Raw genomic sequence first — 24,005 nt, forward strand, 5'->3', positions numbered from 1 at the left:
GTCACCCTACCTAAGTATTATTAATATTTTATCAAAATATTTTTGTCTATCAAAACTGCTTAGGAAAGAAAATTAAACGAATAAAAACGATTATCGTTTTAAAAACTTGTTATTTAAATGTACAGCGAATAAAATAATTTAAATAAATTTTCGGTTACCGATGAAGTTAAAGTGACGTCACAAAGTTTGTGTCTTCCCCCTCCCCCATGTCACAATATGTCACATTTTCTTGACCCCCTCCCTCCCCCTAAACGTGTGATGTAATTTATGGATGACCCCTTTCTCCCATTAATTTATCCTTTTTTTTCCTTTAGGTAATTAGAAAAAAAACGATTTCTCTAGTTTTTCCTACGACCCAGCTACAAAATTTAAAGGTGATGTTAAGGAAATAATTGTAAAACTAGGTACAAACTTCACAAAACTTATTTATTAAAGTCTTTGGAATTACTATTTTGATCATGAATTCGGGTGTATACAGTACAAATACAGGCACTAACGTATAATAATACTGTCATGATCCAAATAAACCAAGTCTGACACTCGTGCACAGATACGATGCACTCAGTATATTGTAAAGTAAAGACGCTAAGCACAAAGACTTTCGTACATTGACCTGCCTGTTTCTACCTCAATCACAACCGCGGAATTATATTGCTGTCCCGCCCATGGTACCGACGGTCAGTGACACCATAGAGTAATATAAGTAAAGAGAGAGTGATAACTCCATACATCAGTTTACTTACGCGCGTTATTTCGTAGTCGACATCTAACGTCAAGTAGTGGAACTATCAGTACCGCTACTTGACACCAGATGTCACAAAGTGTCGCTACTAACGAAAAATGCACTGCTATAACAGTTTACAATTAATATTAGAAGCAGAAGGAGTTGAAAATAGAGTTTCGCGTAATCCGGTCATAATATTAGCTGAAAATTGTTGAGCATTAGAGTTTTTGTTCGCCGCGACATCTATTGTCGACTAGCAGTACTAATATCGCGTCAAGTTCCAGGGCTCTATGCGGAAGGCAGAAGATCGGCCAGGTTGGAGAGCAATCCAAGAAAACCGGGCAAGTGCGAGTCGGACTCGCGCACGAAGGGTTCCGTACAATAATGAAAAAAAAAAACGGTCACCCATCCAAGTACTGACCACTCCCGACGTCGCATTGCTTAACTTTGATCAAAAATCACGTTTGTTGTATGGGAGCCCCATTTAAATCTTTATTTTATTCTGTTTTTAGTATTTGTTGTTGTAGCGGCAACAGAAATACATCTACTGTGAAAATTTCAACTGTCTAGCTATCACGGTTCGTGAGATACAGCCTGGTGACAGACGGACGGACGGACGGACGGACGGACGGACGGACAGCGAAGTCTTAGTAATAGGGTCCCGTTTTACCCTTTGGGTACGGAACCCTAAAAACATTTGTTTTTCGGGTTTTTACTGACATGAAACTTTGGTATGTTTTCTATGGAAATAAGTTAGTTTTGACTTCTTAAACCAGTTTTCATTTTTGAACCCTTGGTAGCGTTTATTATGGAATGACCCAGTACTAATATATTCCGCTACTCGATGCTAGATGTCGACTAGGAAATAACGAGCGTTTTGCTAAGAAAACTGATGGCACTCTTTCTTTACTTATCCTCTAGCCGCCCATACGTCAAACCTTGCCAAGCAAAATTAAATTTTATTTTGTCAACACAAAGTTCAAATTAGAATGGAATAGGAGACCTTGTTATAGGTCTCTGGGCGGCTAGAGGTTATATTACTCACAGAGCGCACTCAATGTACCAAATTCTCCATGCTTACCGTCCTTACTGTAGGTACTAACCCCCTTATTCATAAACGTTTGCTAAAGTTGACAAGCCGATAATAATCGTTTGTCCCTTTCCATCATACCACTACGTCGGAAAGGGACAAACGATTATTATCGACTTGTCAACTTTAGTAAACGTTTATGAATAAGTGGGTAAGAATGTTATTTACGCCGGTGCATCAACTTTGTTGCACACGATCTGCCAGAATATGATCCAGACGGGCAAGATGGTCGCCGACGCTACGTTAAACAGCCAGTTTCCATATATCTGCAACAAACAGTATATTTTAATTTTTTTAACAAGCAGAAACGTCTGCGAACGATGCTAAGGGTCCCCTTGACCTATAATATGGTGGAAAGATTTGCTTGCTAGAGATGAGGTCTTGGTGGCTCAGATGGCAGGGCGCTGGAGTATCGATCAAGAGGCCGTGAGTTCAATTCTCACCCAAGACAGTAATTTTTCCACTTTTAAATTTATTCTAAGCTTAAACAGTATATTTACTTAATTATTATTACACCTGCAACCTGTAATTTCAAGAGAATCGGTTGAAAAATACTACTTGTAGGAGAGAACATTAATTCGGACATAAAAACATTTTTCCCTGAAAGCTGAACCGGTGACCTTCGCTTCACTCGGTCAATACAATGAGGGTTACCACGACTTTTCTAGGAGTCTCTAGGAGTCTTAGGAAGCCTGGGGTCCGCTCGGCAACCTAATCCCAAGAATTAACACAGACACTAGTTTTTAACAAAGCGACTGCTTGAACCTTTCTACTCAGAAGGAAGCTAAATGGAGCTGGGCGGGATATGTTGCCAGGCAGAATGATGGCAGGTGGGCCAAAATGTTAACGGAATGGTGGCCGCTTACAGACGAAAGGAGTGCCTGGCGTCCGTTGGCTCGTTGGGTGGACGACATTCGGAAGATTGCGGGTCACTTCTGGATGAGATTGGCTCGGGACCGAGATAAGTGGCGACTGTGGCGTACTCGAAGAGAGGTTTATGCTCAGCAGTGGGCGATAGAAGACTGATATGGTGATGATGACTCAAAAGGAAAACTGTCTCAGTGGGATTTGCTAGACTTTTCCCCACGACTTTTGTCTTTACAGTAAAGCGTCTGGTACATCATAATGATTTTTCGTACATAATAGTAAAATTGTGATGTAAACATACCAGGGAATCAGCGACGGAGAACATGATGGCTTGTATGGCGGCGTCGCGACCGCGGCCCGCTGTGCTCAGCCACGACTCCTGAACAAAATCCTATATTATTCATTCTATATACATGCTGCCGTATATATTGGCAACAGAGTTGAGGATGACCTCAACTGTTTCATGCATGAGCATAAAACACTTCATGTAATGACAGCGGGATTTTGAAGTCAGAAATTGAATAGCGTACTGCAGACTGCCCAAAAGTTTCTCAAAATGATTTTATTAATATTTTATTTAGGTCGCGGGTTCAAATCATGGCCCGTACGGTCAGCCAAGAAAGTGGTCTACCACTTTTCGACTTTATCAATCAGAATAGAGTCGAAAAGTGGTAGACCACTTTCTTGGCTGACAGTACCAATGAGTTTTTCGAAACTTATGTACGAAATATCGTTTGATATTTGCCACTAGCTTTTTGGTGACGGAAAACATCGTGAGGAAACCTGCATACATCTGCGAAGAAATTCAAAGGTCCCCAATCCGCATTGATCTAGCGTGGGGACTAGAGCCCAAGCCCTCTCGCACTTGAGAGGAGGCCTGTGCCCAGCAGTGGGACGTTATTGTCGTGAATATTAATCAATATTTACTCATTCGTTCCTAGCAATCTAATGTGGCAAACCGTCAGTAAAAAAGGCAGCAAGTTTGAAAACTGAAGACGCGATTTTCATATGCAAATTTATCATTTCGCGCCTTTTCAACTGACAAATCGGTTTGCCAGACTATAGCTGTGTGTGTATTCATTCACCTCAACTCTCCTGCCGACACCTAAACAAGATATTAAAGTCGATTCTCAGACCATGAAGTAAAGACTATATGAAAATGAACATATTAACCTCTGGGAACAGCGTACTGCTGTACAAAATCATGGAAATCGTCACGGCGGACAGCGGGTGCAGAAGCAGGCAGAAGATTCGCTTCAGGAACAACGAGATGGCGCTGAAATTATAAGTAAATTCACTTTTCTCAAACATGTATTCCTTATAATAGGCTGCGAAGTATGACGTTTCAGGTGCGGCTAGGACAAAAGGTCGTTAATGGAATTTCATACAAATCTTGCAGGCCTAGGCCGGCAAAGTCCTCTTTTTTAATTTTCATTTCACAGATATTTGTGACACAGCATCGTGGCATTCATCCATTAAAAAAAAAAATAGAGGCTGTATTTGCTTTATGGTTCGTAATGACACTGCCACTACGCCTATAAAAAAAAATGTTTGCTATAATTTAGTAAGTAAGTAGGCCATGTGATTGACCTAGTGACGCATGATGTGTCATTGATGTCAATGAGGTTTGTTTACTGTATGTGCTAGTGGTGCCACCTACGCAGAGCTTTGCCTAATATTCCCTATTCTCCCCTACAATACTTTCTATAAATAAACGCACTCAAAGCTGTTTATGCCCTTGGAAACTAAGGTCACAGGAGTATATAAGACAGCCATAGCTAACCCCAGCGGGAAGTTATGCATGCCCACAGACAGACATACTGTCGCCAACTCCACTACTAACCATATGTACATTAGATCAGGTCTCACCTCTTCTTTCCGCCGCCTTCCGTCACCACCCCAATGACCAAGGCTACAGGATTGTATAAGACAGCCATGGCCAACCCTAGCGGGTAGTTATGCATGCCCACAGACAGACATACTGTTGCCAACTCCCCTAATAACAATGTACATTAGATCAGGTCTTACCCCTTCTTTCCGCCGCCTTTAGTAACCACCCCAATCACCAGGGCCACAGGAGTATAGAAGACAGCCATGGCCAACCCTAGCGGGTAGTTATGCATGCCCACAGACAGACATACTGTCGCCAACTCCACTAGTAATAGAATATTGACTAGAGACAACTCCTCGTAGGTGATGCGGCCCGTGCGGAGGAGACGGGGGAGGTAGGGGGAGATTAGGGTGAGGAGGACAGATATAGCGATGAGACCGTAGTATACGGATAATTCTGATGAGTAACCGTGTGCCGCACCTGAAAATATAAAAAAAACTTAGTAAATCTCACCATTTCAATCCAATTCTACAAAACTTGCAAAGGAAAATAATCAATGTTTAGGGTGGTATTCAACCTGTTCCGACAAAGTCCAATGTCATTGCGTCTCACTCTCTCATTAAGCAAAAATGTGAGACGCAATACACATTGGACCAATATATTGGACAGATGGATGAAAAGAGATGGCATGTAGCGGAGATGAGAATGTTGAGATGGATGTGCGGCGTGGCGAGAATGGATAGGATAAGGAATGAGTATATAAGAGGAAGCCTGAAAGTTGCACCCATAACAGAAAAAGTAAGGGCAAATCGCCTAGCGTGGTACGGGCATGTGATGCGGAGGGATGAAAGTCATGTGACGAGAAAGACACATGACAAAGACGAATGAATGTGGAGGGAAGTACGAGGAAAGGAAAACCGAGGAAAAGGTGGATGGACTGTCTGAGAAATGATATGAAAAGAAAGCAAGTGAATGATGAAATGACGGGCGACAGAGAGGTGTGGAAGAGAAAGACATGCTGCGCCGACCCCAAGTGAATGGGACAAGGGCAAGAGAATGATGATATTGGACAGATGGAATAGATAATAAAGAATGTATTGAATCCCATACCTTTCGCGACTCTTCTCTTTCCGCACATACTCTCTCTACACAAGGTTGGTATTAAGGTTGATATTTGTTTAAAATGAAATAAACACAAAATAATTTACATGTAAACTCACCAATCTGACTTAAAAGTATAGGCGAATTCATAACAGCATAACCCAGCAAATGCACGAGTAAATAGTTCGCTCCAATATTGACAATGCTCATGCTAGACTCCTCCTTTTCTTTCCGTCTCTTTCCTCCGCTCTTCTTGCTTTTTTCTTTGCCTAACTCCGTTTTGAACTTTTCTTTAAGCTCCTTTGATTCTTTGCACTCAGATTCTGCGACTTTCCTGTGTCTAAGTGTGCTTTCTTCAGATTGTATCACCTCGGTTTTATTATCTCCTGGTACCTCAGGGTTGTCTGCTGGTAGGTCGGCGCCTGATGTCTTTCGTTTCGGTTTGGGGGGTTTTTCCTCTTCGTTGTCTTGTTGTGTGGTCACCCAGAGGGATAGGGCACGGATGAGCATGGCCACGCATAGGAGACAGAGGGAAGGCATGTATTGACCTGAAAATGCGCAAAAAAAACATTGAACTATTATTAATTTAGGTACTACCACAGAATAAATAATAGTACTAGGTACAGAAGACTCACTCTCTAACAAAACGCGTCTGTGACGATCAGCACAGATATGGCCGCTAGGTGGCGACATCGCCACGCGCGGCTTATGGCAAACCCCAAAATTGGGGTCGAACAGATGTACTTTTAGCTACCTGTAGCAAAGCGATGAAATCGCGGAGTGAGCCACGCCTGGTATTACTAACGTCTAGAACGGGCACAGATAACCAGGATTTTCCGCCATAAGTTGATGTTGTTTTGACAACAAACCATACAAGCGGAGCATAAATCTCGCGACCTAAACACGTAAGCGCCATTAATTTTATGGCGCTATCGACGTTTTGGTCGCGAGGTACCGGTTGTGATTGTGACAATTTCATGTTTGGTATGGCGTCTCTATAGTAATATGCAATAACACAATGAAAAAAAATAGTAACTCCACTAGAAAATGTAACACTCACCAATAGAAACGAATCTGTTGGTAGCCGCCATCATATAAAAGAAGTAGCTCTGATGGAACCTCTCCAACAAATTATTGAGCGATCGTAATATACTCTCCAGCGCCACACCAAGGCGGTAGAAGTTAGCAGAGGTTAGAGCTATAACTTTAGATCTTACAAAACGTAACAATTAACAAAAATAGTTAAAAATAGTTTGAAAATTAACACTTACCGATAGAAACGAATCTGTTGGTAGCCGCCATCATATAAAAGAAGTAGCTCTGATGGAACCTCTCCAACAAATTATTGAGCGATCGTAATATACTCTCCAGCGCCACACCAAGACGATAGAAGTAAGCAGAGGTTAGAGCATTGACTTTAGATCTTATAAAACTTAACAATTAACAAAAATAGTTAAAAATAGTTTGAAAATTAACACTTACCGATAGAAACGAATCTGTTGGTAGCCGCCATCACATAAAAGAAGTAGCTCTGATGGAACCTCTCCAACAAATTATTGAGCGATCGTAATATACTCTCCAGCGCCACACCAAGACGGTAGAAGTTAGCAGAGGTTAGAGCATTGACTTTAGATCTTATAAAACTTAACAATTAACAAAAATAGTTAAAAATAGTTTGAAAAATTAACACTTACCGATAGAAACGAATCTGTTGGTAGCCGCCATCATATAAAAGAAGTAGCTCTGATGGAACCTCTCCAGCAAATTATTGAGCGAACGTAATATGCTCTCCAAAGCCACACCAAGGCGATAGAAGTTAGCAGAGGTTAGAGCTTTGACTTTAGATCTTATAAAACTTAACAATTAACAAAAATAGTTAAAAATAGTTTGAAAATTAACACTTACCGATAGAAACGAATCTGTTGGTAGCCGCCATCATATAAAAGAAGTAGCTCTGATGGAACCTCCAACAAATTATTGAGCGATCGTAATATACTCTCCAAAGCCACACCAAGGCGGTAGAAGTTAGCAGAGGTTAGAGTATTAACTTTAGATCTTATAAAACTTAACAATTAACAAAAATAGTTAAAAATAGTTTGAAAATTAACACTTACCGATAGAAACGAATCTGTTGGTAGCCGCCATAAAAGAAGTAGCTCTGTTGGAACCTCCAACAAATTATTGAGCGATCGTAATATACTCTCCAAAGCCACACCAAGGCGATAGAAGTTAGCAGAGGTTAGAGCATTAACTTTAGATCTCATAAAACTTAACAATTAACAAAAATAGTTAAAAATAGTTTGAAAATTAACACTTACCGATAGAAACGAATCTGTTAGTAGCCGCCATCATATAAAAAAGAAGTAGCTCTGATGGAACCTCCAACAATTGAGCGAACGTAATATGCTCTCCAAAGCCACACCAAGGCGGTAGAAGTTAGCAGAGGTTAGAGCATTGACTTTAGATCTTATAAAACTTAACAATTAACAAAAATAGTTAAAAATAGTTTGTAAATTAACACTTACCGATAGAAACGAATCTGTTGGTAGCCGCCATCATATAAAAGAAGTAGCTCTGATGGAACCTCTCCAACAAATTATTGAGCGATCGTAATATACTCTCCAGCGCCACACCAAGGCGGTAGAAGTTAGCAGAGGTTGGAGCTATAACTTTAGATCTTACAAAACTTAACAATTAACAAAAATAGTTAAAAATAGTTTGAAAATTAACACTTACCGATAGAAACGAATCTGTTGGTAGCCGCCATCATATAAAAGAAGTAGCTCTGATGGAACCTCTCCAACAAATTATTGAGCGATCGTAATATGCTCTCCAGCGCCACACCAAGGCGATAGAAGTTAGCAGAGGTTAGAGCATTGACTTTAGGCGGCGTGCCGGCTGGGTCGGAGGCGTCCCGGCCTTCTAATGTGACTGCCTCGATGCCGAAACGGTGGAATAGGCCGTGATTGCCATTCGGTACCTGAAAAAAGTAATACATATCAATAACCTTAAGAGGGAAGCATATAGCAGGTTGATCGTTCATACAAAAAGAAAAAACGTTTTTCCACTTCTAAACATTTTCCATTCTCCATGGTAAAAACTAGGTAGATATTCCACCAATTCGCACGAAGCGCTTTGCTTCAATTTTCCTTATGCGCACTGCCAAGGAATGGAATTCCTTGCCGGCGTCTATATTTCCGTGTTCTTATAACCCGGCTACCTTCAAATCAAGAGTGAACAGGCACCTTCTGGGTGAGCTCGCTCCATCGTAGGCCACGTCTACGCCTCTGCTAGTCTGTGGCCATGAGTAAGCCCATTCATAATTTAAAAAAAAGGTTTATGGGTTTCCTTTCTTTCAAAATTTGCAATACAAAAAAATTGTAATACAAATTTTGAAGATTTTAACTTACAGGTGGCAACACTGACGTAATTTTTTTTACTTTCTGTTTGCAAAAATATATTTAAAGTCATATGTTTGAATTACTACGTGAAAAGTAGAGGTGGGGAGGTGGGGTGTCTTGGCATATACTACAAGCGGTCACCGAAGGGAGGGAGACGGGGCAAAAATTGTGAATACAGGTTTAACAATATCATGTATTCAGTACCCATAGTATTACTGAATCGCAATTAGAAAGGGATTGAGATAGCTGTCAATCCATATTGATTTTGACGTAAGTGTATGGAAATCTGTTATTTCTAATCCCTTTCTGATCGCGGCATGATAATACTCACCCCCGCAATTTGCGTGACCACTTGTCCCAGCAGGGTGTAGACACCGTTGGTCCACTCGTCTACCGTATTGCGATTGCGTATCCACGAGTAGCTGAAACAAAACCAACCTTATTACCTTAACATTAGAGTGTATATTAAGCCCCCTATTGCAAAGATTTTTTATATTAAACAGTTTAATTTAAACTGGAATTTTCATGTGGTGAAACAACAAAACATTAAAACACCGGTGAAGATTATGATGGGCCCGTAGATGTCCATCTTTGATGAGTCCGCACTCAATAGGGTGTTTTATGTAGGACACTGAACAAAATAAGCATAAAAGAGTACTTTTGCAGCAATAATTATGTCTTTTTACAGAAAAGGGATAACTTTTTGTAAGAACACAAAGACGGTTCTTACGATCATGTTCAAAATAGTTTTCATAGTGTGAGTGAATAGTGAAAGTCTTTTGCTTTCATAATTTATGAACTGTCGTTCAATAAGAGAGGAAATTCAAAATGGACAAGGAATAATCATAGAACCCGAACATAAACTCCATGGGATCTGCTGATCTGAAATTATTTTATTAAACGTAAAGTGCTTGCAGTTAGAGCATTTTGCCGCCCGTGGCTCACAGTACATTTTTTCACGGTATTTTTTGTACTGCTAAGTTTAAAATTGGAATAAATGTTACCTTCTAATAGTTTTTGATATATTTTATCCCACAAAAGTCTTTTATCCCAAAAGGTAGCATTTATTCCAATTTTACACTTAGCAGTACAAAAAATGCCATGAAAAAATGTACTGTGAGCCACGGGCGGCAAAATGCTCTAAATAAATGCATAACATTATTTAAAAAACATGTTAAGTTTGGGCGGCAAATGAGGGGCAAGTACTCTAAGGTTAAAGTGTCAGTTACCTGTTCTTATAAGAGTGGTGAATGCCGGACTTGACGCAGAGCTTGTGAACCAGATTGCCGAGGTCCAGGTTAGGCAGCTGCCCGTTCAGACCTTCGACCTTCACTTCGATGTATTCTGAAACATTATATAATGTTGACTTAGCCATAAAATACCAGGGCTCTGACAAATAGGTACGATATTATTTTAATATAGATTATAGTTATGTTCATAGGGTAGGGCGTTCAAAGGGTAGTGTTAACAACTGTTAAGTGCAAAATTATTAACCCTTTCAACGCCAGACGGCGAAGGAATATGCCGTGCCCCGGACGCCAGGCGATCGCGATTATTTAAGCGAAATTGAACTTTACGGAGTAAAGCTTTAAGCTGACGGCTGTAGCCGTCGTTGGCGCCCTTGGCAAGACTTTCCGATGACGTTCAAAGCCCTCTGTGGCGGTCAATGGGTTAACAGTATACAGTGACTAGAAATTAGGGCCAAACAGGGAAAATATAAAGATGGGCATAATGTGCAATGGGCATTATTTCTACTCAGAATCACGAGTACTATTGAATGAGATAAAGAAAAAAAAAGTGTCCCCAGTTTACCATTTTTTTCTGTCAACCCCCTAATAGGCCTTCATATGTAGGTAATAACTTTTCAGTTATTGTGGCACGAATAAAATGTCACCGTCATCATAGGTATTACACATAAATTCCGGTCTTCGCAGCAATGTGCTGTTAAAATTCTCGATAGAACAAAAACTAATAGAAATACATGGAATCTTTGAAACTTACTGATTTTAGGCGTATGAATCTCCAAATTAATAGCCGCCTGAATAGACCCAGACCTTCCCTTCAACTTGCCAGGATTCAAGCACTTTTTATGCTCAAAGCCCATGCCCAAAGCCCCCAGGTCCAGACTCGGCATACCAGGCGACCAGAAACCGCCAAGACTGGTGTAGAAGGTCCCCGAGTCGCGCTGGATACCGTGGTAGGCTTCTAGCCACGCCTGCATTCCTAGTTGCTCGTGCTCGGTTACTAGGAATATTATGTCCTTGGCCCAGTATTTTTGTGCTGAAACCAAAGTACAGATGTAGTGCATAATTATTCTCCTTCGTATTTTCACGGAAACTTACGAACGTGTCTTGCTATTTCAGTAAGTCTCGGTACAAAAAGTACTGAAGTTGACCGAACTAGCATGATGACAAATACGAACATTTCCGAGAAAATAAGAAGGAAATCAATTATGTACTGTATCTTTAGTACATTACTCAGAGATTTAAGGGATTGCCGGCGAAGTAGTTATAAACTATATATCGGGTCGTATGGCGGCAATCTCATTCACACCAAGGTATGTAAAGTGAAATTCAATAGAAATTACAAATATGTCTTCTTCTTCCTCGGTCCCTCGCTGCTGAGGATCGCGGCCATGTATGCTACGTCTCCACAGTGTGCGATCATAGGCCATATGGGTTACGCACTGCATGTTGCCGCCAACCACCCTCTTCACAACATCAGACCATCTCGTGGGTGCTTTTCCTCGCGCTCGCTTGCCCTCTATTTGGCCCAAAATAATCAGCCTTTCTATGTCGTGCTTTTTAGACCGCATGATATGACCAAAGAAGCTGAGTGCGCACAAATATACTAAATTACATATATAGATACTCACACCGAGCGAACTGAGCGAAGGCGAGCATAAGCGCGATACCGGCAGCTGTGTCTTTCTGGTGCGTGCCGGGAGCACGGTGCGGCGCTGTGAGGACTAACGCTTCGAGAGACGCTGTGCGCGGCGCGCGTAGGATTCCGTACACGTTCGTGCCGTGGTATACCTGTGAATAAATATAGGAGGATTTTTTCAGTATTATCTTGATTTGCATGATTCACAGAATCAGCCTAAGTTATGTTTCTTTTTATACGGTTGGTAGAAAGACAGGCAAGTAGCAAACTTGTAACTTATTCCTTGTTATAATGAAACCTTTTAACCTTTTGGACGCCAATGACCGATATACCCGCACCGCAGGTTCAACGGCAAAGGCTGATTAATTCGTCACAAACCACAGAGCAACATAGACCTACGTGCATATACTTAAAGTTCAATTTCAGTTTTGACACTTCGGTGACGTGGCGTCCGCGTGACAGCTTTTGTGTTTGACATGGCGTCGAAAAGGTTAACTCTTTATAGGGCACAATCTGTATCACCACACCGCAAAAATTTGTATCTTATTACATCATCTTTTTGCATTGATTTCCTAACCAGAATCATTAGGACTATTGAGCGTCAAGGAGGCTTATACCTACCTTAGCAATTATTTGCGCATCCCTAAAAAAAAGATTAACATTTAATATTTCAAGACCCCTAAGCTAAATCACAAAGACCAGACGATTCAACGGACCCACGCCGTTTTTTCGTCTGAGTAGTGTTTAGTTTTTTTTTAAGTTTATAAAGATGCATATATAACGTCTGTAAGGTATTTGTAATATGGGCCTTGTTGCCTAATTTAAAATGTTAAATAAATACATTACAACACACTAATCATTGTTAACAAACTGTTCAAATGGATTTTTTTTTAAATTATGAATGGGCTTACTCGTGGCCACAGAGTAGCCAAGGCGTAGACGTGGCCTACGATGGAGCGAGCTCACCCAGAAGGTGCCTGTTCACTCTTGACTTGAACAACGTTATTGTGTTGTACTAACCTGCCCTTTGCCAAGTGGGTAGTGGAGAGTGAAGTTGTGTGTATACACTTCGAGGTGCAGCTGCGACATCTTGGCCACCAGCCACGCCACCGGCATCTGCTCCACATCCTCCAACTTGTACTGTCCATGTAAAAACAATATTAATAGAATTAATAATAGAAATATACACGGTGTCAGGCGTGGCTCACTCCGCGACCCGTCCAGTTTTGAAAAGCTTGTTCTGGTTGGGTGCGTCAAAGGGAGAAGAAGTAGAGGCAGGGCTCCAACTCGGTGGTCTGATGCCATACGCGACGCTACGGGCGTCAACATCCAGGGGGCAATACAGCTGGCTCAAGACAGGGGGGTTTGGAGAGCGGTGGTGAAGAACTGCACTCCTAATGGTCACGACCCTCAGCCTTGAGGAACCGACAAAGAAGAAGAGGAATAAGCCGCGCGTGGCGCTGTCGCCACCTAGCGGCCATATCTGTGCTGATCGTAACAGACGCGTTTTGTTAGAGAGTGAGTCTTCTGTACCTAGTACTATTATTTATTCTGTGACGGTGTCCCAGAACTGCCACGTCACTGTGACACTGGAGGTAGATCAACTCAAGAGGAAACTAACCAGCCTAACATGACCCCAGTAAAAGTTGCACGGTTTTTGAGTTATAACCGAGCTAAGCGAGAGGGTGAGTTATACTCTAACTCAGAATAAAAGGGCTTAATAGATAGATAGATAGCTCTGGGACATCTTGTGTATCGAATTGTAAGTCTACTGACTAAATAATTAAAGCTCCACATAGTGAATGCATTACAAAAGAATCATCTCTAGTAAAATTTATGAGATTTGATTCCACTAACACGCACACTATTGTTCGTTTTTTTAGCATTAGAAAGAACTTGCAAGAAGGTGAGCGATCTGGACATGTCTTTTAATTGAAAAACGCTTTTTAAAAATCTATTACTTATGAATGGAAGAAATTTTGGTCATTAAAAGAGGTTATGAAGGCGAAAGAAATACCAACAAGCCAGAAATTTAAAGTTTTTAATATGTGCATTGTACCTGTACTCCTATGTACTGTCCTGTACCTATGGATGCCAAACTTGGGCACTTACGGGGAAACAAGAAAAGAGGCTTGCTACATGTCAAAACAACATGGAAAGAAGCGTGCTAAACATTAAGCTTAAGGATAGGGTAAGATTGTCCATAATTAGAGCCAGATCAAAGTGTGGGAGAGTGGTCAAAAAGGTTAAGCAACAGAAGTGGCGGTGGACTGGCCACATCATCAGAGAAGGGCTAGATAAGTGGACAAAAGACCTTATCGAGTGGTACCCAAGGGGGCACAAAAGGAAAAGAGGAAGGCCTACTCTTAGATGGTCAGATGACCTTAAAAGGATAGGAGGAGTGGACTGGCCCAGGAAAGCAAGAGACCGCGGAACCTGCAAGGACTTGGAGGAGGCCTATGTCGGAAGACAAGCTGAAGTTGTCAATGGGACTTAGAAAATAGTGAATAGTAATATATATATAATATTGAAAAATAAGGTATATTTTTAAGTAGATAAGTATTAATATTAAAACTTCAGTAATAAAGGCTATTTTTATTTTTATTTTTATTTATTACTTATGAAAGCAAAAGAATATAAATGATTGTATTAGATTCGTAATTGTTATGTATTTGCCGTAACTTATTTTTAAAATGTGTTTTTCAATTAAAAGACACATCAAGACTGTTTACCTTATTTCTAATTCTAAAAAAACGAACTATAGATACACGTGATAAAATTAGAACACCCTTCATTTTGCAATGGATATTATATGCCTGACTTTATGTCTAAAGCTATTTGTCTATAAAAAAAATTAAGAGTAGATTTTTTGGTACACATGGTATATTTGTGAGAATATCAGATAAAAAATACTGTGTTAAAAAATTCTGTAATTTTGTACCAGTGAAAAATAAGTTAGCATATTGAATTAATAGAAACAAATACTATGATATTTGCTATTGGCTATTAACCCTTTACTTCTAAGGCAACGGTCTCAAAAAAGGCCACCCTACAGAATTTTTAGTACTATATAATGGTGATGAGGCTTGAATAGACGATTTTTTCCAGTCTTGCCCACTAAAGGGTTAAATAACAAAGTTGATTATAAAAGCATTTTTTTTTTCTCCCTTACTCCCTGCAATTTTGCACAGGGTGAATTTGCCAATGTCCCATTTTTATTGAGTCCTAAGTTTCACCATGCTTACCCGAATCTCTTTAGTGAGCTCATCAAAGAACTGCTTAGCGGCATGTTCCCCATTAAACTCCGTGGTCACAAGGCCCGGCAGCAGCGCGTTCTCAGAAAAATACGTCTCGTTGTTGAACTCCTTGTTGCCCAGCAGCACGAACCAGGCCAGGGCTCCCACGTATAGCACGAAACAGAGAGGCCCGTGGATCCTTTTCAACACCCGCACCCATTTCACGGAACGGTACTCGGGGTCTGATAACAGACCCATTTTGATAGATTCCGCTGAGCTTGTGTGTTATAATGTATTCGTTATCAATGAACTCAGAATATACAGGGACTACAGGTTTGATTTGTTTTATAATGATTAAGAAAAGTTAAATTAAATGCCGAAATCTTTTAAACTATAATCTGAAACAAGTTCGCCTAATCAAGCGAATGTCATTAATGTCATTTGTTTTGTCAGAGCTGCTGTCATCCTAAAAGCGTTCGGGTTAAGACAGATTTTCTCAAATAAAATTAATTAAATTTAAGATTATTGAACGAAAGAAGGTAATTTTAATTCTTCAAATAAAAATTTCTAAATATATATTTAATAATGATGGTTATTAGCAAGTCATTATTTTAAATTTAATTAAAAACCAAAAAAAAAACACTTAATACGTGTCGTACTCGTACGTGATCTTTGAACGTATTTGACATCGATGATGGCTGCTGGCTGGTTGTTGTTGAGTGAGTTGAGTCCATGGTTAGTCCAGGCGAAATAATAATCTTTTAATGTTATTTTTTCAATTATCTCTCAATTCATTTAAGATTTCTAAATTAATGCACGTCTTAAAATGTTATCTTTATAATACTTTTTCTCCTCCCGCACTTGTGCCGTGATTAAATAAATAGGTTGAACCCGAGAATTTGTTTGCAAAAGAAAGTAAAATCACATTACCATGATGAGTGTCAAAATAGAGCACGAAGATCCAGGAATATGTCGTGGCTGCCTCAGTTCAGACAGGAAGCTTGCTTCTGTGACTTCTGGCGACCTGTACTTTTCTCTATTGACAGAAGAGCAAAAACTGGAAGTAAGTACAACTTAGACAGTAAGTAAAATGAAAGCTAAGCTAGTAGTCTCAGTATAAAATATTGCGCTCCCCTCGCGCCTCTTCAAATTTTGCTGTAATCCCTTATCCCAACAAAAACATAAATGTAAAATGAGAGCCAAGTTCAATATTAAGATTATGTGTCGTTGTTGACTCGCCAACAAAAGAATTGAGATCTATATGGGTGCCAAGTTCTGTGCTGTGTAGAAAATCCTGAAATTATAAAGGATTTGTCTTGGCTAGTTTTTTGGGTATTGTATTGTATTGTAGCTCGGGCGATTTTCCGCAACTCGACGTCTTGCGCCTATTTTGCGTGATAGGGGGTGGGCTAGTCTTGCCAGCCCAGCTCCTCGAGTTTAGTTTTATGTATTTATAGTATAGTTTTTTGGGTATAGGTTATTTATTATATTTTGACTAAAATATGGTTTGTTGGTAAAAACTAGCCAAGACAAATCCTTTATAATTTCAGGATTTTCTACACAGCACAGAACTTGGCACCCATATAGATCTCAATTCTTTTGTCGGCGAGTCAACAACGACACATATTCTTAATATTGAACTTGGCTCTCATTTCACATTTATGTTTTTGTTGGGATAACATTACTTTTTGTACAGAATTTAATATAGTAAGTATTCTATTCATCATGAAAGCAGTTTGCCTAAGCTGAAAAGGAGACCCTCGCTAACGCGCGGTCAATTGTCAAAAAGTTTCAGATTTTTTCTTTTGTATACGCCTAATAATCTACCTTGATGCCAAATATCAAGTGATCTAGAAGTGGGTTAGGTTTTTGGTCTATAAGTATTAATTTTTTTTTTCCATCGAGATATCAATATTTTCCAGTTTTCGGATTTTTCCCTCTATATACACCTAATAGTCTACTTTGATGCCAAATTTCAAGTTTCTAGGTCATCTGGAAGTGGGTTAGGTTTGTGATCTATATGTCAGTTAGTCACAAAAATGCCGGTTTTTACACGTAAATTTATCAATAACTGTATGAGCTATGTTCATGAAATTTTGTATTTTGGATAAGCTAAGGGGTTTGAATACATGTGCTTAATTTCATTTGTGTAGGTAAAGTAGGTTTCAAATTGTGAAGGGGTCAAAAGTAGCTCGAAATGGTTCGTGTAATATTACACACGGTTGCTGCGTCGCCAGTTCCTTTTTCTTTGAACTTGGCTGGTCACGCTACCGCGTGTCTAGATTTCATAGTAATACCATACAAACTTTAACCATGGATATCTCCATAACCATGGGGTTCGGCGCCATGGAGGTTGGACTGGGGCGTAGCCCTCTCCTCAGGGTTTCCTGACTTATGACTATATTTGAGTTTGTAATATGGATACGCTTTAAGCCCGCAATATTGAAACTGCTTGGAAAAAAACTATTTAACTATATTAAATAGGTATCCAGTTATAGAGGTCATTCACCCCAAGTGGCACCCAAAATGTTTTTAGTAATAATTCTTTGGGGTTTTCAAATTTGGAATTATTTCTAGGCATTAACCATATCGCAGATAGCTCTGTGTTGGGAGTGTATGGCTGTGCTTAACAGGACGCGCAGGTTTAAAGCCCAAGTTCAAAATGCGCACAAAATTCTGCAAGAATCTTTACAACTTTCGGTAAGTCCTTCTACACTGCAAAAATGACTGGATATTTTTTTTTAACATGCATATGTTGATAATTTTGTGGTGTTGAGAAAAAGTATCAGTTTAATTATCATTAGTGTACGGACAAGTGGTGGCATTTTAAACAGAGCGGGAAATGGAGTCGCCTAGGCCATTTTATGATTAAATGATTTTTCGAAAACATATTTATTACACTTTTTAATTCTTATTCAAGTAGTGCCAAAGTTTATTTATTTATTTATTCAAGTATCTGCTGCGATGTTTACCTAATTGTGCTAACACAATTATTTCACATGATATACAGTACACGCTATTGTTATCGTTATATACAAGATTATCATATGGTTCAATCCACTTCAAAATTGTCAATTCTGGTAGGTCATTCATATTATTTCATTTATATTTCTGCTGTTATAACTAAAGTAAATATCATATAAAATTTGAAGTCTCCTTTTGTAAAACAGAATGTAATCTCAGACTGCTGAGGTTTGCTTCAAATATGAGGAAAGAGCCTGTGTATAAAGAAACATACAGGATTTTAAAATATGTAGTTTTATTGCAAAACTGTCTTCTGAGATCCAGAGGAATTGGCTTTTAAAATTTATCTTCTGAGGTTTCTCCAGAGAAAGACTCTTTAGATTTAAAGATAAAAGATAAAGATATTTTCCAGAAGAGTTCCCTGCTGTCTCTCCAGAGAAATTCCTCATAGTCTTCTTGGTATCCTCTGTGGTTTCTACAGAGACAGCCTGCCTGATCATTCCGGAAGAATTCTCCGCAGTCTCCTCATTAGCATAATATATGTCACACCTCTATAATTGTCAGTGGGCATAATCTTACCATAAGATTGTAACCATGTTTGTTAGACAACAATATAAAAATACTCTTATGATATATTGTACAGTTTTTTGCAGCTAATAAAATATTTTAATAACTTTCAGCCAACAAAACCTACCCTTTCTTCACTTACGGTCCATCACAAATTTGAATATGATGCTGTTCTTGAAGAAGGCAAACCATCTGAAGAACCATTAGTTTTCGTTGAACAAAAACCAATTAAAACAGGAGAAAAAATAAAAGTTATCATTCCCACAAAGTATAAAACTACAGTTACAACAAACAATGTAGAAAATGTAAAAAGTTTCAAAGATGTTATAAACGATCTTTTAAAAAATGTGAAAATTGATAAAGATGCTGATACTGAACATCCCAATAATGACAGTGACGATGGTGAAGATGATGAGAACTTTGAAACTGATGATAGAAATTATAGTTCATCTGAAGAAATGTCAGATATCGAAGATGATACTCTAAAAAACTTACCAAAAGCTGCTAAGAATACTAAGAATAGTTTAATAAAACCAAAGCAAAATGATGTAACTATTATGGAAACAGTCACTAAACCCCTAAACCGAAAAGTGGACACAAAGAAAATAGAAGTTCCATTGATTAAAACTCCTGCAATGCTAAAATTGGAAATGGAATTAAAAAAGCACATGAGTGTTATGAAGGTTGCACCAAAAAAGGCAACAATCAACTCGCAAAAGAAACGTGATGAAAAAAAAGTGACTAATGACAAAAATATCCATAAATCAGATCCTGATGAAGACGAGCCAATAAGAAAAAAACAAAAGCAGCCAGAGTTAGATCCAGATTTTGATGTAGGCGGTGATGATGATTATGCTACAGATGATAGTGAAGAATTTAAAGCAATTGGCATAAAGAAAAGTGCAGAAGATGATGGCAAAACGGAGAAACAACGTAAATTTAGGAAAACAATTACACATTATAAAAATATTGCTGAAGTGTCCTCATATTTTACAGAAATCGAAATGAGTGAGCAAGAAATAAGGAGCGCATTAGACAAGGATGATGCAATCGTTAGAGATAAGAAACCTAAAAAATGTAACATATGTGGAGTGCTGTTTGGACATAGGAGAGCCTTAAATTATCATGCGTTGAGGTTACATAAAGGCAATGTAAGTAGCAATATAAAAGTACTTTTTATAAGCTAGGGTTCAATAGTCTTTCGCCAGTCCATCCGTCTATCCGCAGCGAATTGGCATGAATAAAACTCAACTACAATATCGAAAACACATCGACCTTCATTACGTCAGCTGCCGCTCCGTTGGTGGGTTGAGGAACGGCAGCCACCCAAAGACTTTAAAAAAATAGATTGTCTGCTGATGTCCACGAGGGTTCATTACACACACACACACATCCCTTAGGGTGGTATTCCAACTGTCCAAAACTCAACTACAATATCGAAAACACATCGACCTTCATTACGTCAGCTGCCGCTCCGTTGGTGGGTTGAGGAACGGCAGCCACCCAAAGACTTAAAAAAAATAGATTGTCTGCTGATGTCCACGAGGGTTCATTACACACACACACATCCCTTAGGGTGGTATTCCAACTCTCCAATATCTTGATCCAATGTCATTGCGATTGCGTCTCACTCTCTCATAAAGCAAAATGTGAGGCAAAATACACATTGGACAAAGAAATTGAACAGGTAAAATACCACCCTTAACCACTCGTAAAGTTAATATAAAATAAATATAAATAATACGTAATTTGATTGGCTTGCGGTGTACAAACAGTGGGGAGAGACTCCAGACTTCGGTCAAATTCGGCTCCGTTCGGCTCAGCATTGCGTCGAGAAATTATTAGGGTTGACACAACTTGCCGTCCCTTTTGCGTGCACAACCACAGATAAGATAATTACTTGAATTTTGACAACCCTAAATAGTCGAAAGGGATATCATGATTCGACACTGAATTGCGGTCAAACTTCGGTTTTGTAGGAAGTGTCCTTTCTGTTCTGTAATACTATGACTTATTCTGTGGTACAAGTGTAGAATCTACCCACTTAACCGGTTTGCTGCGTCTTCCATTTTCGAAAACTTTTGGCTGTGGCGGCGAACAATTATTTCATGACACCACAGGCGTGCCTTACGCCATAGAATATGATGGCACGCCTGTCGTGTCATACGCCACACGTTAAAAACATTGATGGCACGCCTGTCGTGCCATCCGCACCGAAACGGTTAAAGTATTTACATGTTCATTTTATTACCTTATATTCCAGCCCAAATGTTTTGACCGACTATCTACTTTGGAACTCTGAAAAATAACAACTGATTAAATTAATAAGTACCCTAATTTACTTTCTAGTATCCCGGCCAATACAGAAAAGGAGGTTGGTACAACCCACCACTAGTTTATCCTGAGAAGTCTGTATGGCGGTGCCACATTTGTGACAGAATGATGCGGAAGGAACACATAGTCGCTCACATGGATGAGTACCATAGGACTCAGTATTTCTGCAATGGAGACGGGTGTGAATGGTGCGAGAAGCCTTTTTGGTAAGACTTTGATTTTCTAAGGTTGCTGAGCGCTACTTGCACCGTCCCACTAACCCAGGGTTAACTGGTTAAACCTGGAGTTACCATGGTTACCAGTACAATTTGAAACTGGGTTAACGGTTTAAGCGGTTAACCCCGGGTTAGTGGGACGGTGCAAGTGGCATTAAGCGTCTAAGCATGAAGAATGACCCACCTGTTCTGTTCCTATATGTATCGCACGCTGATACGGACGGGCAACGCACTGTGCTTGTGGGATAACAATATAGTTATGTGCGTGCGATAGAAATAGGAAATGACGGGTCAATGTACGAAATTATTTGTGCTTAGCGTCCTTATTTTAAAACCTTATTAATCAAGCTATATGTGAGATCTTTAAGTCAATTTGGGGTGATTTTATGTTCGCAAGTTTATTGGTTCTTAAACAATATCTTAATTTTCTTAAACCTTTCGTGAAATTTACCAGGAACGTAGTTCATATAAAAAAACAACGGGTTGCACTCCGGGAGTGCCGACAGAAGTGAAAACTCAATTACTAGTCCAAAATGTCTGCAGCACTATGTATAATTGACCCATCCTCCTTTCTATTGAAAAACTTTAGTTCCGTGTAAAGTTTTTGCTGGCCAGTGAGCTTAAATTTGTAGCGTTAATTGTTTAAAACTCGAATAGAAATTGTAAAGTTACCTTGCAGACCTCGCATCTAAATATATTTGGTCATGATATTTTGAGTTTTATTCACCAGTACTAGAGTTCACTTTTATTAGCGATTTCATCAAGATGTAGCTTTATATATTGAATTATGTCATTAAGTTTTTTTTTTTTATTGATTTAAATGCCATCTAAACCTTACGGTCACGTGATCGCCTTACACCTTACGCTGTCTCGAGTTTATCATTTTCTCCCCATTTCAAAAAGTGCCCAGTGCCGCTAAAGAAGTTTTCACTTCAAAAAACTAGCCGATTTCAAAGCAAGGTGTGTTATTTCTAGGGAAAGGGAAGATTTTGACCAGCACTGGGAAGAAATTCATAAGAAGGCTATATGTGACTACTGTGAAAAAAACAAGAGGTGCAAAAAGTACTTGGAGGCGCATATGCAGTAAGTAATTTCCACCTTAAATACATTAATTCAGCATAACGTGCAGAGGGGCAATTTCGACTGCGGGATAATTTCAACTAATTGAAATATCTTCCATGTTTTACATTAACATTATTAACTAGAGTCACACACAACTCATCTTTTTCGCTATCTGAACATACATTTATGGCACTCTAGTCGCCCTGCACCTTTTTTTTTTTTTTTTTTTTTTCGATGTGGGAATGCCGTTACGCATCGTCCCCCTGGTCCCGAGGTGGGCCCATTGTGGGGAGTATGTGGGACTCTCACCTCCCAGCTCTCTTCAATTGTGAAGAGAGGGGAGGAGCCTACCCACTAAACCCACACCGGCGTTTCCCGCAATATGCCGTTTGGGGAGGCGTCCTGGGATCGCGAACATTCTACCAGGACGCCCTAGTCGCCCTGCACCTTATATATCTAGCCTAAACAGCCCGGCCATTTAGCCCATTTGGGTCACGGCGGCACGGCTCGAATTTTCCTTAGTATATGCCATAGAGGTACAATAATATAAAGATGACACGGGGGAGGGGCCAAACGACCGAACTAGATGCACTTATGGAAATTTCAGTTGGAGTAGCAGAGAAAGCGGTATTATTGCTTGTCCTTGTCACAGTCTCACTTTTTGTTTGTTCCCCACCAAAAATTTAGTATGGTTTATGGTGGGCAACAAATAACCCGACCAAATTACGTAGATCGTTTTTGGTATGTTGTCAGGAACGTTAAAACGTTTTTAATATTGTCGCATTGCGTATGTTTTGTCCATCACGGAGGCACGCGTATAGCTCATCTATGTAATACTAGGTCTATGAGTGTATACAATTTTTCATAGCTAATTCAGGCCAGTATCACGTTTATGAATAACGCCAACAATCAAGTTTAAAAATAAAGTCGTGTCAATATCATTTTGAACACCCGCTTAGCAACTTCTGCTGCTGACTGCATAGTCTTTCGATTTGTAGCTGGCCCCTTACTGCTAATCCTTCTATTGTTATGTAAAACCGCTCGTGTTACCTTCAACACTAATATATACCTTTTTTTTTAGGAAATCCCACGCTAAACGAGTAAAATACGTCATCCAAAATACTCAATGCAAGATGTGCTTAAAGACATTGTCCTCGCGCGATGCTTTGAAGAACCACATATTGTACGTACACGAGAAGTATGAGGCAAGTAATCGGATCTAGGTATATCTGAATCCCTAAAGTCTTTTCTCCTAACTTTGCATTCCCTAATAATGTTTGTTATCATGATCAGTTGTCCTAACTTTAAAAACCCTAATTTAGGTTTCCCTAATTATTGATTACTTATCCTAATGTTATTAAGCATATTTTCTTTTTTGCGAGGGTCGCAGTTCTAACCCTAACCTAACCCACTTTTGTGGCAGCAAGTTCTAAAACCTAACCATTTTTCAGAACCTTACATTATGGAAAATAATCGTTATGACAATTGATCGTTAGGGCATGCGCCCATTAGGACAAACCAGTTAGGGCAAGTGACTTTAGGACAAACGTTGTTAGGGATTCAGAATGACACCCATTAGGGTCACCCCACGTCTATCGACGCGGAATAAGAGCAAGAATGACGTCTTTGTCGCTCTTATTGCGCAGACATTTTTTTTTTCAAAATCATTGTAACACAAGTTAATAAATTAAATGTACTCTATTTCTACTTCACTAAAGTTTATTTAGCTT

General features: G+C 39.4%; 2 protein-coding genes across 6 annotated transcripts in view; one reads left to right on the forward strand and one right to left on the reverse strand.

Moving 5' to 3' along the window:
- Positions 1-412: 412 nt before the first annotated feature.
- LOC134674058 (glycosylphosphatidylinositol anchor attachment 1 protein) lies at positions 413-15,538 on the reverse strand. Its single transcript, XM_063532108.1, has 12 exons — positions 15,143-15,538; positions 12,918-13,037; positions 11,890-12,049; positions 11,016-11,294; positions 10,244-10,358; positions 9,346-9,436; positions 8,350-8,593; positions 5,733-6,161; positions 4,710-4,992; positions 3,855-3,957; positions 2,983-3,060; positions 413-2,080 (listed from the first exon to the last, which is right to left on the reverse strand). The coding sequence occupies exons 1-12, from the start codon at positions 15,389-15,391 to the stop codon at positions 1,979-1,981; spliced, it is 2,253 nt and encodes a 750-aa protein (XP_063388178.1). The 5' UTR covers positions 15,392-15,538; the 3' UTR covers positions 413-1,978.
- A 324-nt stretch (positions 15,539-15,862) lies between these two features.
- Positions 15,863-24,005, forward strand: part of LOC134673730 (zinc finger protein 37-like) — a 103,259-nt gene continuing 95,116 nt past the window's right edge. For all 5 annotated transcript variants that reach the window (XM_063531736.1, XM_063531734.1, XM_063531738.1 and 2 more), the window contains exons 1-6: positions 15,863-16,196; positions 17,711-17,833; positions 18,778-19,815; positions 21,014-21,204; positions 22,189-22,296; positions 23,357-23,480. In XM_063531736.1, coding sequence (XP_063387806.1) covers positions 16,065-16,196; positions 17,711-17,833; positions 18,778-19,815; positions 21,014-21,204; positions 22,189-22,296; positions 23,357-23,480 — 1,716 coding nt within the window. In that variant the 5' untranslated portion in view covers positions 15,863-16,064. The remainder of the gene's footprint in view (positions 16,197-17,710; positions 17,834-18,777; positions 19,816-21,013; positions 21,205-22,188; positions 22,297-23,356; positions 23,481-24,005) is intronic.

Source organism: Cydia fagiglandana, chromosome 19, assembly GCF_963556715.1.
Source record: "Cydia fagiglandana chromosome 19, ilCydFagi1.1, whole genome shotgun sequence".
Taxonomy (NCBI): domain Eukaryota; kingdom Metazoa; phylum Arthropoda; class Insecta; order Lepidoptera; family Tortricidae; genus Cydia; species Cydia fagiglandana.